At 44.5% G+C, this 13,493-nt stretch overlaps 1 protein-coding gene across 9 annotated transcripts in view; it reads right to left on the bottom strand.

Annotated features, from left to right (window-relative positions):
- The window catches only part of CABIN1 (calcineurin binding protein 1), a 153,690-nt gene that overhangs the window by 132,968 nt on the left and 7,229 nt on the right, over positions 1-13,493 (bottom strand). For all 9 annotated transcript variants that reach the window (XR_006210195.1, XM_042963050.1, XM_042963051.1 and 6 more), the window contains exons 2-5: positions 5,632-5,708; positions 5,018-5,110; positions 3,585-3,698; positions 672-806 (exon numbers count right to left, since the gene is read on the bottom strand). Coding sequence is in view for 8 of the 9 variants with exons in the window: in XM_042963050.1 (XP_042818984.1) it covers positions 672-806; positions 3,585-3,698; positions 5,018-5,110; positions 5,632-5,634 (345 nt within the window). In the remaining variant the exon portion in view is untranslated. The remainder of the gene's footprint in view (positions 1-671; positions 807-3,584; positions 3,699-5,017; positions 5,111-5,631; positions 5,709-13,493) is intronic.

The raw sequence follows: 13,493 nt of genomic DNA, 5'->3' as shown, positions 1-13,493 counted from the left end.
GACCTGAGCTGAAGTCGGACGCTTAACCGACTGAGCCACCCAGGCGCCCCATAAAATTTTTAATTTAATTTTAAATTGTGGGATCCTAGAACGATTACAGGCTAGAGACAGACCTCAGTTCACATCCCTGTTTCTACACTGACTAGCAGAGTGATCCTGAGCCTCAGTCCCCTCATCGCTAAAATGAAGATGAAGACACCTTCCTGCAAGATGGTGCAGGGTTAGCACATGCATGGAGAGCAGTTCGCATGGTGTAGAGCACATCAGGGGTACCCACCGAGATGGTGACGGTAACACAGAAATCATGGCGATACGGCAATGAGCAGGAGCAGGGTACCAGGGGGCAGGCTGTGCTCTCATAACTTGTATATGTACCAATTCATTTAATTTTCATAACCACCCTCCTTCTTACTATGCCCACCATCCTGGAATGGACCTGGAGGCCCAGAGAGGGTACGCACACACACCTGAGTGGCAGAGGACGAATGCACATGCGGGCCCCTGCTCTCTCTGAACTCCCTGTTACCACCCGCTGATGAAGGTCTCAGGCACCACAGCTCAGCAATGCGCCACTACAAGTTCTTCTCTTTAGCCAATAAGACCACAACCTCACCCCCTCCACCGAGAGCTTTCAAAAACCCTGAGGGAGCTGAGCGCTGCCAAAACCACACCTCCAAGTAGAATTCCATGGCTGTCTCCAGGTCTTCTCGCTGGGCTGCCAGCTGGGCCAGGTTCTTATATGTGGAATATTTCAGCATCAGCCCAGGGTGCTTCAACCCTTCTTTCTCATCACCAGACGAAACTGCCTATAAACAAAAACAGAGACACCTAGAAGGGACACCTAGGCCTTGAAGCCTCGGCAGGCAGTCAGCAGGATACCTGACTTCCGGGCTGGTCTCTGCCGCAGGCCCTTGGCCCAGTCCGGTGGCACCGTCCATTGGAAAATGAAAGCACTACGCTAGATGTTCTTGGGGGACCCCTCCAGCTCCAAGCAGACAGAGAAGAAAAGTCAGACCACCACAAGGCAGTTTCCAGATAGTCTGGGAACGAAAAGAGACAGGGGGAACCCTCCCTATCGCTACAGCCATGCCTGAAAGGTCAAGCCTGGAGCCCACAGCTCCCCCACATCACCAAGCCTGCAGAGGGGGAACAGGGCATGAGGAAGCCACCTAGGGGCAGCAGCAGGATCTGGAGGTGCCTAGGCAGCCAACTTACACATCTCTACACATTCCGCAGCAGGAAGACTATTGGATTAGGAGTCAGGAAGCTAAGCTCCCACCTCTGTAATCATCACATGACTGTGGATAAGTTACCTTAACTAAAAAGTTAGTGCCCCAAGGGCCTCTGATTTATAACAGTAAATCCTACCCTAAGTATCAAAAGTGCAAACAAGACAGGAGAACGTAAAGATTGTAAACGTGCTTTATATAGAAAGTTACTTCACTACAGCTTTTATGAAAACTCTTTGAAAATGCTACAACTTCTAAGACATCCCTGATGAGGCAACCTACTGCTCTAACCATGGGACAAGGAGTAAAACATTTTCTAACAGAAAAGCTCGGTGGCGCAAAGAAATTCTTTCCAGGGGCAGGTCCAAATCCCAGCCTTGTCCTGGGACAGGTCACCCCCACACATCATTCCTCATGGTCAGGACAGATAAGATCCGAGGACACGCACACTTTAGGACACACCCCTTGACTAATCCCAAGAAATCTACCCTAGTGTCTTAAGGAATTGCAACAAGAAGACTGAAAGGCTCAAATCAGGCTTCATTCACGATCTTCTCCTGTCGTCTGGCTTATGCTGCAGAAAGATTCCCAATGACAGGGTGACCAAGGCTGGACACCAGGTACCTTCGCCCTCCAGGTACAGAACTGTTCAAAAGCCCTTTTACAGAAGCTGTGTGAGTCCACCCTGGAGACTAGATAGTAAGTGGTACATCCAGACACAACAGAAGCTCTTGTCACTAACCTCTACTTAACCAGCTGGACTCAGCACCATTCTCCATCCTCCGTGACATGCAGGCTGATGCCACAGGAGACAAAGAGCTCGCCCCAACAAGCCTCCACCAGCATGTATACCAACTAAGCTGTCCACTTCTTAGGATTCAGCTGTGTTCCATGACCTGTTTATGCCAAGTGTTTGTGCTACTATAACTACATAATTTAGTTTTTAGGTACACCAATGCCTGATGAATGTGAAAACAAACTTTTCTGTATATTTTCTGTACTTTTTGATTGTTTATGGTGACCACCTTTTACTTTTATAAGTCAGGGAGGAGAGTGCTACAGCAGTCATTTAAGACTGAAATTGATATACAGAGAGGTGGACACAGCTATGGCTACAAGGCCGACATCCGGCCAGCACCCTTCCGACTCGGTGCTGTGCTCACCTGCTCACACCTCTGAGGCCCACTCTTCTGTGGTCTGAAGGAAGATCCACTCCTGAAACATATCCAGTCCCTGGCCCATGGCAGAAGTTCGGTAAAGTAGAATAAAGTCATTTTCGTCTCTGGGCCCTCACTCATTTTCTACTAAAGGGGGAGGTGTGGATCGCAATTCCCATGGCCCTAATTCTAAGACGCTATAACCAGCACTAAAGAATCCTGACAAGCTATCCAATTAGGAACATGAACAGATACCTTGCGTAAGAGAAGGGATAGACTCCTCATACTGACAATTAGAACTCAGTTAGCATTTTGCCTCATTAGTGGTAGAAACTATCCAGGGGTAGGGACTTGAGACACAAGTGTTTGTCTTCCTAGAGGTATAGGAGACTGCTCAACTGAAGGACTGTGTTCTAGAAAATGTCCATGGATAGCGTCTGTCTGCTTCCTTATTGCATGTCTCTGTGTTTGGTGTTTGGCTACTTGAAAACAAAACCTTTCCTCCTAATGAAATATAATTCTTCTTAAATCAATTTTAAGTTGAGACTCATTTTCAAACCTCTAGGCAACATCTCCATGACCCAGTCAACTCAGGTTGAACTCACTCATCACTAGCATGGCCCCAAGGCTGGATCCAGGTCCTGCCCTGCCTGTCCCTCTCTGCCCATACCCTGTGTCCTCAGCATGCCTCTGTGTTGTTTTTCCAGCCCTTTCTCCAGCTGTTTTTCAAATGCCCACAAAGCATCTACACAGGCTTTCTGAGCTCATGGGCTATCACCCAAACGGCATTTGCCAAAATGTGTTGCCAACAGGATCATTAAGTCTCAGGAAACCATAGGTTCCAATCCTGGCTCTAATGCTTCACTAATTGGATGGCTTTGAGCTATCAACACTTCACTAAGCCTCCATTTCCACAACTGTAAAACGAGGACAATAGCCCCCACCAACTTGGCAGAGAAGTTGTAAAGAAAATGTAATAAAATAGCCGACAAAGAGTTCTTACTATGCACCAAAAACCACTCTATATGCTTCACTGAATTCACTCAACCTTCAGGGAATTCACAGCAATCCAACGAGGCTGACACTCTACAGGTGGGAAAGCTGAGGGGCAGAGAGGGGAGGTAACATGTCCAAGGTTGCCCAGCCAAGAAGTGGGAGGGCAGAGGGCAAGCCCGCCACCTGGTCTATGGTGCCTCACCTCTCGCAGCAGGCGCGCCTCCAGGAGCTCATGGTAGGCCTTGGCTGACTCCTCAAACCGGTCATGTTTCTGGAGGTCCAGGGCCTTGTGATACAAGGCAAAAGCCTCTGCTTCCTGGGAACCAAGATAAGAGATATTCTCACACAGTATAAAGGTTTGTCATTTTTTAAGCCAAAAGTGTGTGTAAGGGAGACTGCAGTCAAGGCCATGTTAACTGACAGCTATAACCTCTGTAGTGGAAACAATTCTAATACTCCAACCTCCCAGGAGCTCATTACTATGAGAAGAACCCCTCAGGAGTCCCCCAAGGAGACAGGAGCAACACAGGCTCAACTGAGTCTAAGCAATAGCAAAAAACACTGGCCCAGGGACACAGGGTCACAGCAACAGCAAGGTTATAAACTCAGCTGGACCTTTCTGGGTGAAGCTGGGAGAGTGGCCTCACCAGCCATAATAACCCAGTGATTCCTAGAGAATATGGATGGTTTCCATTGTTTTCCCCCTGCCACTCTGCCCTAGCCTCATCATTGTCCAGGGAGGGCGACAACCTCCTCCAGGACAGAGGGGGCACTGGGCAGGCTGGGCCCACTGACATCCCTTGAGGACCAGTGATAGAGGACTAGCAGACTTTTGAAAGGGCTCCAGACTGCCTTGGTTTCTCCTGTGAAAGAGGTGGCACATGTTTATTCCAGGGAAACCCAAGGCAGGAAGAAGAAGCGAACCACTGCTATACTAAGGCAGGACACCGGTGGAGAGATGGATGGATGGACAGATGAATGGATGGATGGATGGATGGATGGATGGATGGATGGATGGGAGGATGGGAGGATGGGAGGATGGGAGGGAGGATGGGAGGATGGGAGGATGGGAGGGAGGATGGGAGGGAGGATGGGAGGGAGGGAGGGAGGGAGGGAGGGAGGAAGGAAGGAAAGAGGCAGGCTGAAATGGAAGGAATGCCAGGCCTCATAGTAAAGAGGAAAGACCAAGAATCCAGAGAGCTGAAGTTGAACCTGGCCCCCGACCAACCCCATCAAGACAGCTCCCATCAAGGGCCTCCTCACATTGGAAAGTGAGGACAGTATACCAGGAAACCTCAAAGCACCATCTACCATTAATATGCTACCATCCCTTGGGTGCAATCCCTGAAGCGTGCACAAAGAATGGGTTGCATGGAAAGCTAGACCCAGCTGGGGAAGCGGGCCCAGAAGCTGGACTGGTCCAAACACTGCTCATAGAATACAGAATTTCTCTTCAGTGTGACCATCTCTAAGTGAAGCAGGTTTAACATGAGATGGAGAACTAACTAGCTATCTTTCAAAATGGGATTTTCCTGTGAAATCCCATTAAGTCACTTGAATGCATTTAAAATGAGGTACCACCTACAGAAATGGAAAGCAAGGTCTACCTGCAGAGGAAGACCACAGATTACATACCTGGGCCTCCTTGGTCTGCGTTTTGTGGCTTTTAAAGCTTCCTTCATGATCATCCTCAACTGTAGAGCTGGCATTTAAGGCTGCAATTCGAATCTAAAAACAGGGATTTGAGGGAGGAAAAAAGTTGCTTTTGAGATGTCACTTGTCTCTTTAACAACCTACAATGAATACAACTCTGCTCTGGCACATAATCTTTTCTACCTCGAACAGCTATGGCCATATCAGAATCTGAGTAATGAACAACAAATGATCATTGAGAAAAAAAAATAAGGACCAGAACATGCCTGGGGGACCATAACAATCTATCTGGGGAGCATGTCCTGGGTACCGTTCACTGCGTAAGGAACAGACTGGGGACACCCTAGCAATGGCCAGACACAATGGAAGACTCCAACAAAGCATGCTAACTTTGTACCTTTCTTGCAACTGTGATGAGGCCCTGCAAGCCACTCCAACAGAAGGTCAAATATCCTTACCCTCAAATGAGCCAAAAGCTTTCCCAGGAGGAAGGCTGCCCCATATTGAGTGTCACCTAGGAAAATGTCCCACATTCCCAGGAGCAAAGTGACAAAATAACACTGATGCCAGGAAAATAGGCAAGCACCAATCCTTACCATACTCAGAGAGCTTCACTGCTGCCACCGAGCACCACTTCCCATCACTGGCAGGGGTTGTGCCAGTCCACGATCTCCTAGACAGGAAACAAGAGAGACTGAGAGAGGGCCCAGGAAGCACCAGCAACATCATAGTTCCGGGGGCCCACCACGAAGCAGTTCCCAAGTCCAGGGGCCTGACCAGCTCTAAGCACACAGGCTGGTGAGCGACTGCCTTGGGACAGCTGTGATGTCACCCAGGTCCCCAGGCCAGAGCTTCTCCCTAGCCAGATAAGACACCAGGCACAGGGGACACAGAAGAGTGAGACCAACTCCTGCCCCCAGGGCTCACTGCTCAGCAGAGACAACAGACCTATAAACAGTTATTTTTTTCAACAGTTGAACGAAACGAAGAGAAACCCAGGCAACGTCAATTCACTTGAAGTGATCAAGGATAGTGATCAGGAATGGACAGCACTGCAGTGAAGGGTGGCGAAACAAAGAGGTGGGGGCGGGGGTGGGGTGTGGAATGGGGACACGTGCGGGTGCCAGTACACCCCAGAGTGGAATCTTAGAGCAGAGATGGTGAGGATGATGAAAGGATACCATGCGGGGGGAACTAGGAGCTTTATCCTGTCTGCAACGGGAGCCACTGAGAGTTTCTGGGAAAACTAAATTTTAAAAATATAAACGAAAAAATATCAGAGCCAGTTTGAAGACCAGTTTTAGTAGACCAGTTTGAAGTCTGCAAAAAATGACAGGATTAGTGAGGATGTGAGAAATTAGAAGCTCATACATTACTGATAGGAAGGTAAAGTGGGCAGCCACTGTGGAAACCGTCTGGTAGTTACTCAAAATGTTAAACATGGAGTTACCATATGACCCAGAAATTTCATTCCTAAGTATCTACCCGAGAGAAATGAAACACACGTCCACACCAAAACTTGCTCACAAATGTTCATAGCAGCATTATTCATAACAGCTTCAAGGTGGCAACTGCCCAAATGCCTGTCAACTGATGAGTGGATAAATAAAATGGATGGATATATAAAATGTGTTATGTTGATTATTCTTCAGTCATAAAATAGACTAAAGTACTGATAGCTGCTACATGAATCAACCCTGATGCTAAATGAAAGAAGCCAGTCATAAAAGGCCACATGTTGTCTGATTCCATTTACATGCAATGTCTAGAACAGGCAAATCTACAGAAACAGAAAGTGGATAATGGGCAGCAGGAGAGGGGCAAATGGGGAGTAACTACTAATAGGTACAGGATTTCTTTCTAGGGGGATGAAAATGTTCTAAAATTGGTTATGGTGACAGTTACACAACTCTGTGAACACACTGAAAACTACTGACTTACATACCTCACATAGGTGAACTACACGGTATGTGAATTACATGCTGTCATTAAACAAAGAGATGACAGGAACTTGGATGGGGCAGTGGTAGTGGACAGAAGGGACGCACTCCAGGAGGCAGGCTCACAGGACTCAGCACCGGGGAGCCTGGAGGGAACAGAAGGTTTCTGGATAACACCAAGGGTTCTGGCCTGAGGGGCTGGGACAGAGGGCATCCCCAAACAAGCCAGATAGGGCCAAAAGGGGAATCAGAAAAAGTCCCATCTGAGATGCTGGCAGAAAGAAGGCCCTGGAAGGATCCAGCAGTGGGAGCGAGCCGAGGCATACAGACTGAATGCAGGTTCCACCCGTATAACTTAAAAGGACTGCTACTGTTGCCAACAGCACTACAGCAATGATTTGTAGTAGGGCTTCCACACTGGGTTCTGAGTTCTCCAAGGATTCTTACAAGAAACGAAGTACAGTCTTTTCACCTACAAGGAAGATTCAAACATCCCCTAGGCTAACAGCTATTTTATCTCCTGGATTCTATATTTAGGAAAAAAGAATGTTTCTACTAAGTCTGGAAATTGCTGCTTCACCATAAGCTATGCCATGTTAGACACTGTGACCACCACACAATACGGAAAAAAAAAAAAGAGAGAGAGAGACAGTAAAGTAGAAATTACACGATTAAAACTCTGCATCTAAACTATTATTTAAGGGACACCTGGTGGCTTAGTCGGTTAAGTGACTGACTCTTGATTTCAACTCAAGTCATGATCTCACAGTTCGTGAAATGGAACCCTATAAGATTCTCTCTCCCCCTCTCTGCTCCTCCACTGCTTGTGCTCTCTTTCTCTCTCTCTCTCTCTCTCTCAAAATAAATGAAATCAACAACAACAAAACATACACACATAGAAAACAACACGCTTTGGCAAGAACGTAGAGAAATTAGAACCCTCGTGCACTGCTGTGGAAAACAGTATAGCAGTTCCTCAAAAATTTAAACCTAAGGTGACCTTATGCCTCAGCATTTCCACGTCTGGGTCTATACCCAAAAGAACTGAAAGCAAGGGTAAACAATTACAAATTGGGGTAAAGAGTGCAGGGAGGGTGGTGCTGACACCTAACCATAGGCCCCCAACCAGTTCCCCACAGGGCAGGTGCTAGCTCCAGGTCACAGCAAGTCTTCCCAGACGCCACCTGAATCCCCATGCAGAGAAAAACGAGAGGAGGACCCAGAGATGGCTGAGGGATCAGGTCTCTATGTAGCAGCAGCGGGACCCACGTCCATAGGTGGGAGAACATCGGCCCAGGGCCGACCTACTCCTGAAGGAGGAGAGCTTCCCTGTTCTTGCTCAGCAGCACCTAGCAGGAAGGTACCTAACAGCTACCGGGATTGTGCCAGATGGGCCGGTACCTTCCCCTGGGGCTTCTGTGTCCCCCAGGACCAGGATGAACGCAGGTTCCATTTCAGAGCTGACAGGAGACACCTCCTCAGGACAGAATGAATGAAAGATAACCAGCCAAGCTGGAGGGAAAACCATGTGCTCCAAGTCAAGAGAGAGGTTTCTGGTCCCACCTGCTGCATAAGTCCCTGCCCACCCCTCTGCCCACCTGCCTCCATAAGGAAAGCCCCTAGACTCCCCTAGTGCTCCCTGGGTACTACAGTCAGGGCCAGGAAACCCTCGAGGAGCCCATGGTGCCAAAGAGAAAATAGAAACTTCAAGCTTCCTAATTGTTTTGAAATTGCTAAAATCCATGCTAAAACTCAAGCCAATTGTCCCCGCTGGAAAGGGCTCCTGGGCTAACTTTAACATAATCTAAAAATACAGTACCTTCCGCTCCTCTACCTCTATAGTCTATCCCAGACACTTATAAGGCACATTTGCATTATCTCACTTAAGCTTAAAACAGCCTCTGGAAAGATTACTGGGCTTAGGGTCCTATTTTTCTTCTAGCACTGTGACTTCAGGCAGGTCAGCCAGTCCCTTATGCCTCAGTTTCCTATTCTGCAAAATGGGTATGATAATGCATATCTCATAAGGCTGGCAGTCGGGAGGGCTGGACACAGATACATACTGGAATTGAGGCATACTTGTAAGTGTTCATACATTTCAAGAGGAACCTAAAAAAGTGATCCTCACAAAGACTCATGCACATTAGTCCTAGGAGACCAGCATCCCCTCTGCCATAGCCCCTCAATTCCATCCGATCATTACCACTCTTCCTCAGCCCCCTCAATTCCCCGTAGCAAAATAAAGAATGAGTCAGAATACTGTACTCTAATACACATTGAGAGAACTGTGGAGACTCTGTAACACAGACTGTTCTACTTTACTTCTGCCAAAATAGTAAATAGTAATTATTATCTTAAAACTGGCCTTGGATTTTTAAATATCAATACATATAAGAATTTTTACCTAAGACATAAAAATAAAGCTTTTCAAAACTGAAAATCTTATACTGATTTAATACAGCAAGAGTACGTTCTAAATTTCCTCTACACACTCTCACCTCTGCACTTGAATTACCCAGTCTCTAGGTCTCTCCCACCTACCAGCCTATAAGCTCCTGAACAGTCCTGTCTTTATCTTTTGTACCAACAGAATACTCCATTAAGGAATGAGCAAGCAAATGAGTGGTATCTAGGCAGCTTGTCTGTTTTAGTAGAAGACATTTAATTTCTCAGTCAAATCTTTCTCAAAGACCAGCATCTGTCACTCACAGGATGCCCCCTTGTAAGGCAAGCCAAGTTGCAGAAGCCACATAGAGGAACAGCTCACTGATGGCTTTGGTAACACTGTGAACTGTAACATTCCTGAGTAAAGAGAAGCATTCCCATCTCAACCCAAATGGGACTTCATCAAGGAGCTTCCCCTCTGATGTGGCCCCTACTGCACATGATCATCACACACTGTGTTCTCCATTTATGATTAAAAAAAAAAACTTTTAGAAAACGAGGAATGAAAGGAAACTTCCTCAATCTGACAAAAAGCATTTACCAAAAAAGCTACAGCTAACATTATACTTAACCATAATACTGAATGCTTTGCCCCCTAAGATAACGAACAAGGCAAGGACATCCACTCTTATCACTCCTATTCAACAGTATAGTAGAAATGCTAGCCACTATAATAAGGCAAGAAAAAGAAATAAAAACAAAAGGAGATAATTAAAAAGGAAGAAATGAAACTGTCCATATTCACAAATGATGTAATTGTCTACAATTATCCAAATACAAATCCAATTGTCTACAAATATCCAAAAATATCTATAAAATAAAACACTAAGTTGTTGTTTTTTTTTTTTAACGTTTATTTATTTTTGAGACAGAGAGAGACAGAGCATGAATGGGGGAGGGGCAGAGAGAGAGGGAGACACAGAATCCGAAGCAGGCTCCAGGCTCTGAGCCATCAGCCCAGAGCCCAATGCGGGGCTCAAACTCACGGACCGCGAGATCGTGACCTGAGTTGAAGTCAGATGCTTAACTGACTGAGCCACCCAGGTGCCCCAAAAACCCTAAGTTTAATAAGTATCAAGTGGGTTTAGCAAAGCCACAGGGTAAAGGTCAACACCCACAAAGTGACTGTATTTCTATACATTAGCAACAAACAAATGGAGATCAAAATAGAAAAAAAAATATGTCACAACAGTTGCAAAAAAATAAATAGGTACAAATCTAAAAAAATATATATGGGGCGCCTGGCTGGCTCAGTAGGTTAAGCATCTGACTCTGGATTTTAGCTCAGGTCATGATCTCATGGATCTCCCTTTCTTTCTCCCCCTCCCCTGCTCACTCACATGCACACACGTGCACATTCTCTCTAAAATAAAATAAAATATGCTATGGAATTAAAAAAATATACACCAAATAACATAGCAACCAACTCTCTGCAACAAAAACCACAGAAGATGCTAGGACACATAAATAAAAATGCACTAATAATAATAAATTTGACTCACCACTCTCAGTATAAGACAGGCCAAATGGAGAAAAAAAAATAAGTTAAGGAGATAGAAGATCTAAACGACAAAACAATTACAGAACTTACAGATGTATATCACTCTATACCCAGCTAACATAGACTACACATTCTCCAGTGCTCACAGCATGTTCACAGACTTCTCTTAAGTCACAGAGAAAACTTTATAAAGTACAATTAAATCTTAAAATATCTCTGATCACAATAAATTAAAACTGGAATTTAATAATACTACAACCACCACCATGAACAACAACCAAAGACAGCTCCTTCTATCTAAAAATTTAAGAACCTCCACAACTTTTGGATGAAAGGAAATGCAATTAAAATTGGAGAAATTTTAATGAAATACTAACAATAAAAACACAAATATTCATATATGTGAAAACACAATAAAATCATCTAAGGACAGGGGGGAATCATATCATTATCTCCAAAGAAGAGAAAGCCTTTAACAAAATTCAACACCCCTCATGATAAAAAGCACTCAAGAAAATAAAAATTGAAGGATACTTTGTTATATACATTAGTCCTAAAACCAAAATCTTACTTAATGGAGAAACACTAAAGGCATTTCCATTAATATCAGGAACAAAGTAAGGATGCCCATTATGTCTGCTACTATCCACCACTGTACATAGTTTATTAGCATTGCCATAAGAAAAGAGAAACCATTTAGAGGTATAAGAATGGGTAAAGAAGAAGTAAAACAATCTTTAATTTCAGACAATATAATAAAATACCTAGAAAACTCCAACATCAACGATAAAACTTAATAATAAAAGAACTCAATGAAGTAGCATGACAGAAAACTAACATAGAAAAATCAATAATGTTCACATAAAAAATAAACAGAAGACATTATGATAGAGAAAAATCCTGTTTATAGTAAGAAGATGATTAAATATTTAGAAATTAAGTTAACAAGAAATGTGCAACCTATGCAAGGAAAATCTTAAAACACTACCAAAAGACACTAAAGTTGAACAAATGGAATGACAACCTAAAACGTTCTTAGACAGAACTCAATATTATAAAGATGTCAGTTCTAAGTTAGTTTATAAAATCAATGCAATACAAATAAAAATATCAACGAGATACTAGACAAGTTGATACTAAAGTTCATATAGAAAAACAAGCATGTAAGACAGCTAGGAAAACAGTGAAGAAGAAGAGCTACAAGAGGGGGATAAGCCCTACCATTAAAGAATACTGTATAAAGCCTTAGTACTTAAAAGAGTAGTACTGATACATGCATGATACAGAAATCATGCCCAAACTCAAGTACATATGAAAATTTTAAATATGGCAAAGGTGGGGGTACCTGGGCAGCTCAGTTGGCTGAGTGCCCAACTCTTGATTTTGGCTGAGGTCATGGTCTCAGGGTTCTTGAGATCGAGCCCAGCATCAGATCAGACTCTGCACTAACAGCGCAGAGCCTGCTTGAGATTCTCTCTCTTCTTCTCTCTCTGCCCCTCCCCACCACATGCGGGCCCGCGTGCACACACACACACACACACACACACACTCTCTCTCTCTCACAAAATAAATAAATAAACATTAAAAAAATAAAATAAAAATAAAATATGGGAGGCGCACCTACTTGGCTAAATCAGTCAAGCATCTGACTCTTTTGATTTTGGCTCAGGTCATGATCTCACAGTTGGTGAGACTGGGCTCCAGGGTCAGGCTCTGCACTGCCAGTGCAGAGCCTGTTTGGGTTTCTCTCTCCCTTCTCTCTCTCTCTCTCCCCCCTCCCCCTGCTCTCTCTCTCACAGTAAACATTTAAAAATAATGATAAAGGGGTGCCTGGGTGGCTCAGTTGGTTAAGTGTCCGACTTCAGCTCAGGTCATGATCTCACCAGTTGTGAGTTTGAGACCCTCCCACATCCAACTCTGTGCTGACAGCTCAGAGCCTGGAGCCTGCTTCAGATTCTGTGTTTCCCTCTCTCTGCCCCTCTGCCACTCACACTCTGTCTCTGTCTCTCTCTCAAAAATAAAAATACGCATTAAAAAAATTTTAATAATAAAATAAAATATAGCAAAGGTAGTATCTCAAGTCACTGGGGTCAAAATGAACTCTGTAGTTAAGACTTGCTCGGAAAAATTGGTAACCATTTGGAAAAGGATAAAATTAGATCCTTACCTCACCCCATATACATAAATAAACTCCAAATGGATTAGGGATCTAAATGAAAACCAAAGGAACCATACAAATACTAGAAGAAAATATGGATGAGTCCCTCTTTAACTTTGTATATGGAAAGGCTTTCTCACCATGATTTAAAATCCAAAGGCAGTGAAAAAAAGATTAATATATTTAACTACATAAAAATGGTTTTAAATTTTGGGGTGTCTGGGTGGTCAGTCAATTAAGCGTCAGACTTCGGTTCAAGTCATGATCTCCTGGTTCATGAGTTCTAGCCCCACATAGGGCTCTCTGCTGTCAGCACAAAGCCCACTTCAGATCCTCTGTCCCCCTCTCTCTGCCCCTCCCCCACTCGCACTCGGTCTCTCTCTATCTCTCAAAAATAAATAAACATTTAAAAAA

Source organism: Panthera tigris, chromosome D3 (genome assembly GCF_018350195.1).
Source record: "Panthera tigris isolate Pti1 chromosome D3, P.tigris_Pti1_mat1.1, whole genome shotgun sequence".
In the NCBI taxonomy this organism is placed as follows: domain Eukaryota; kingdom Metazoa; phylum Chordata; class Mammalia; order Carnivora; family Felidae; genus Panthera; species Panthera tigris.
The sequence above is the reverse complement of the archived record's forward strand: the minus strand, read 5'-3'. Positions and strand labels throughout refer to the sequence as shown.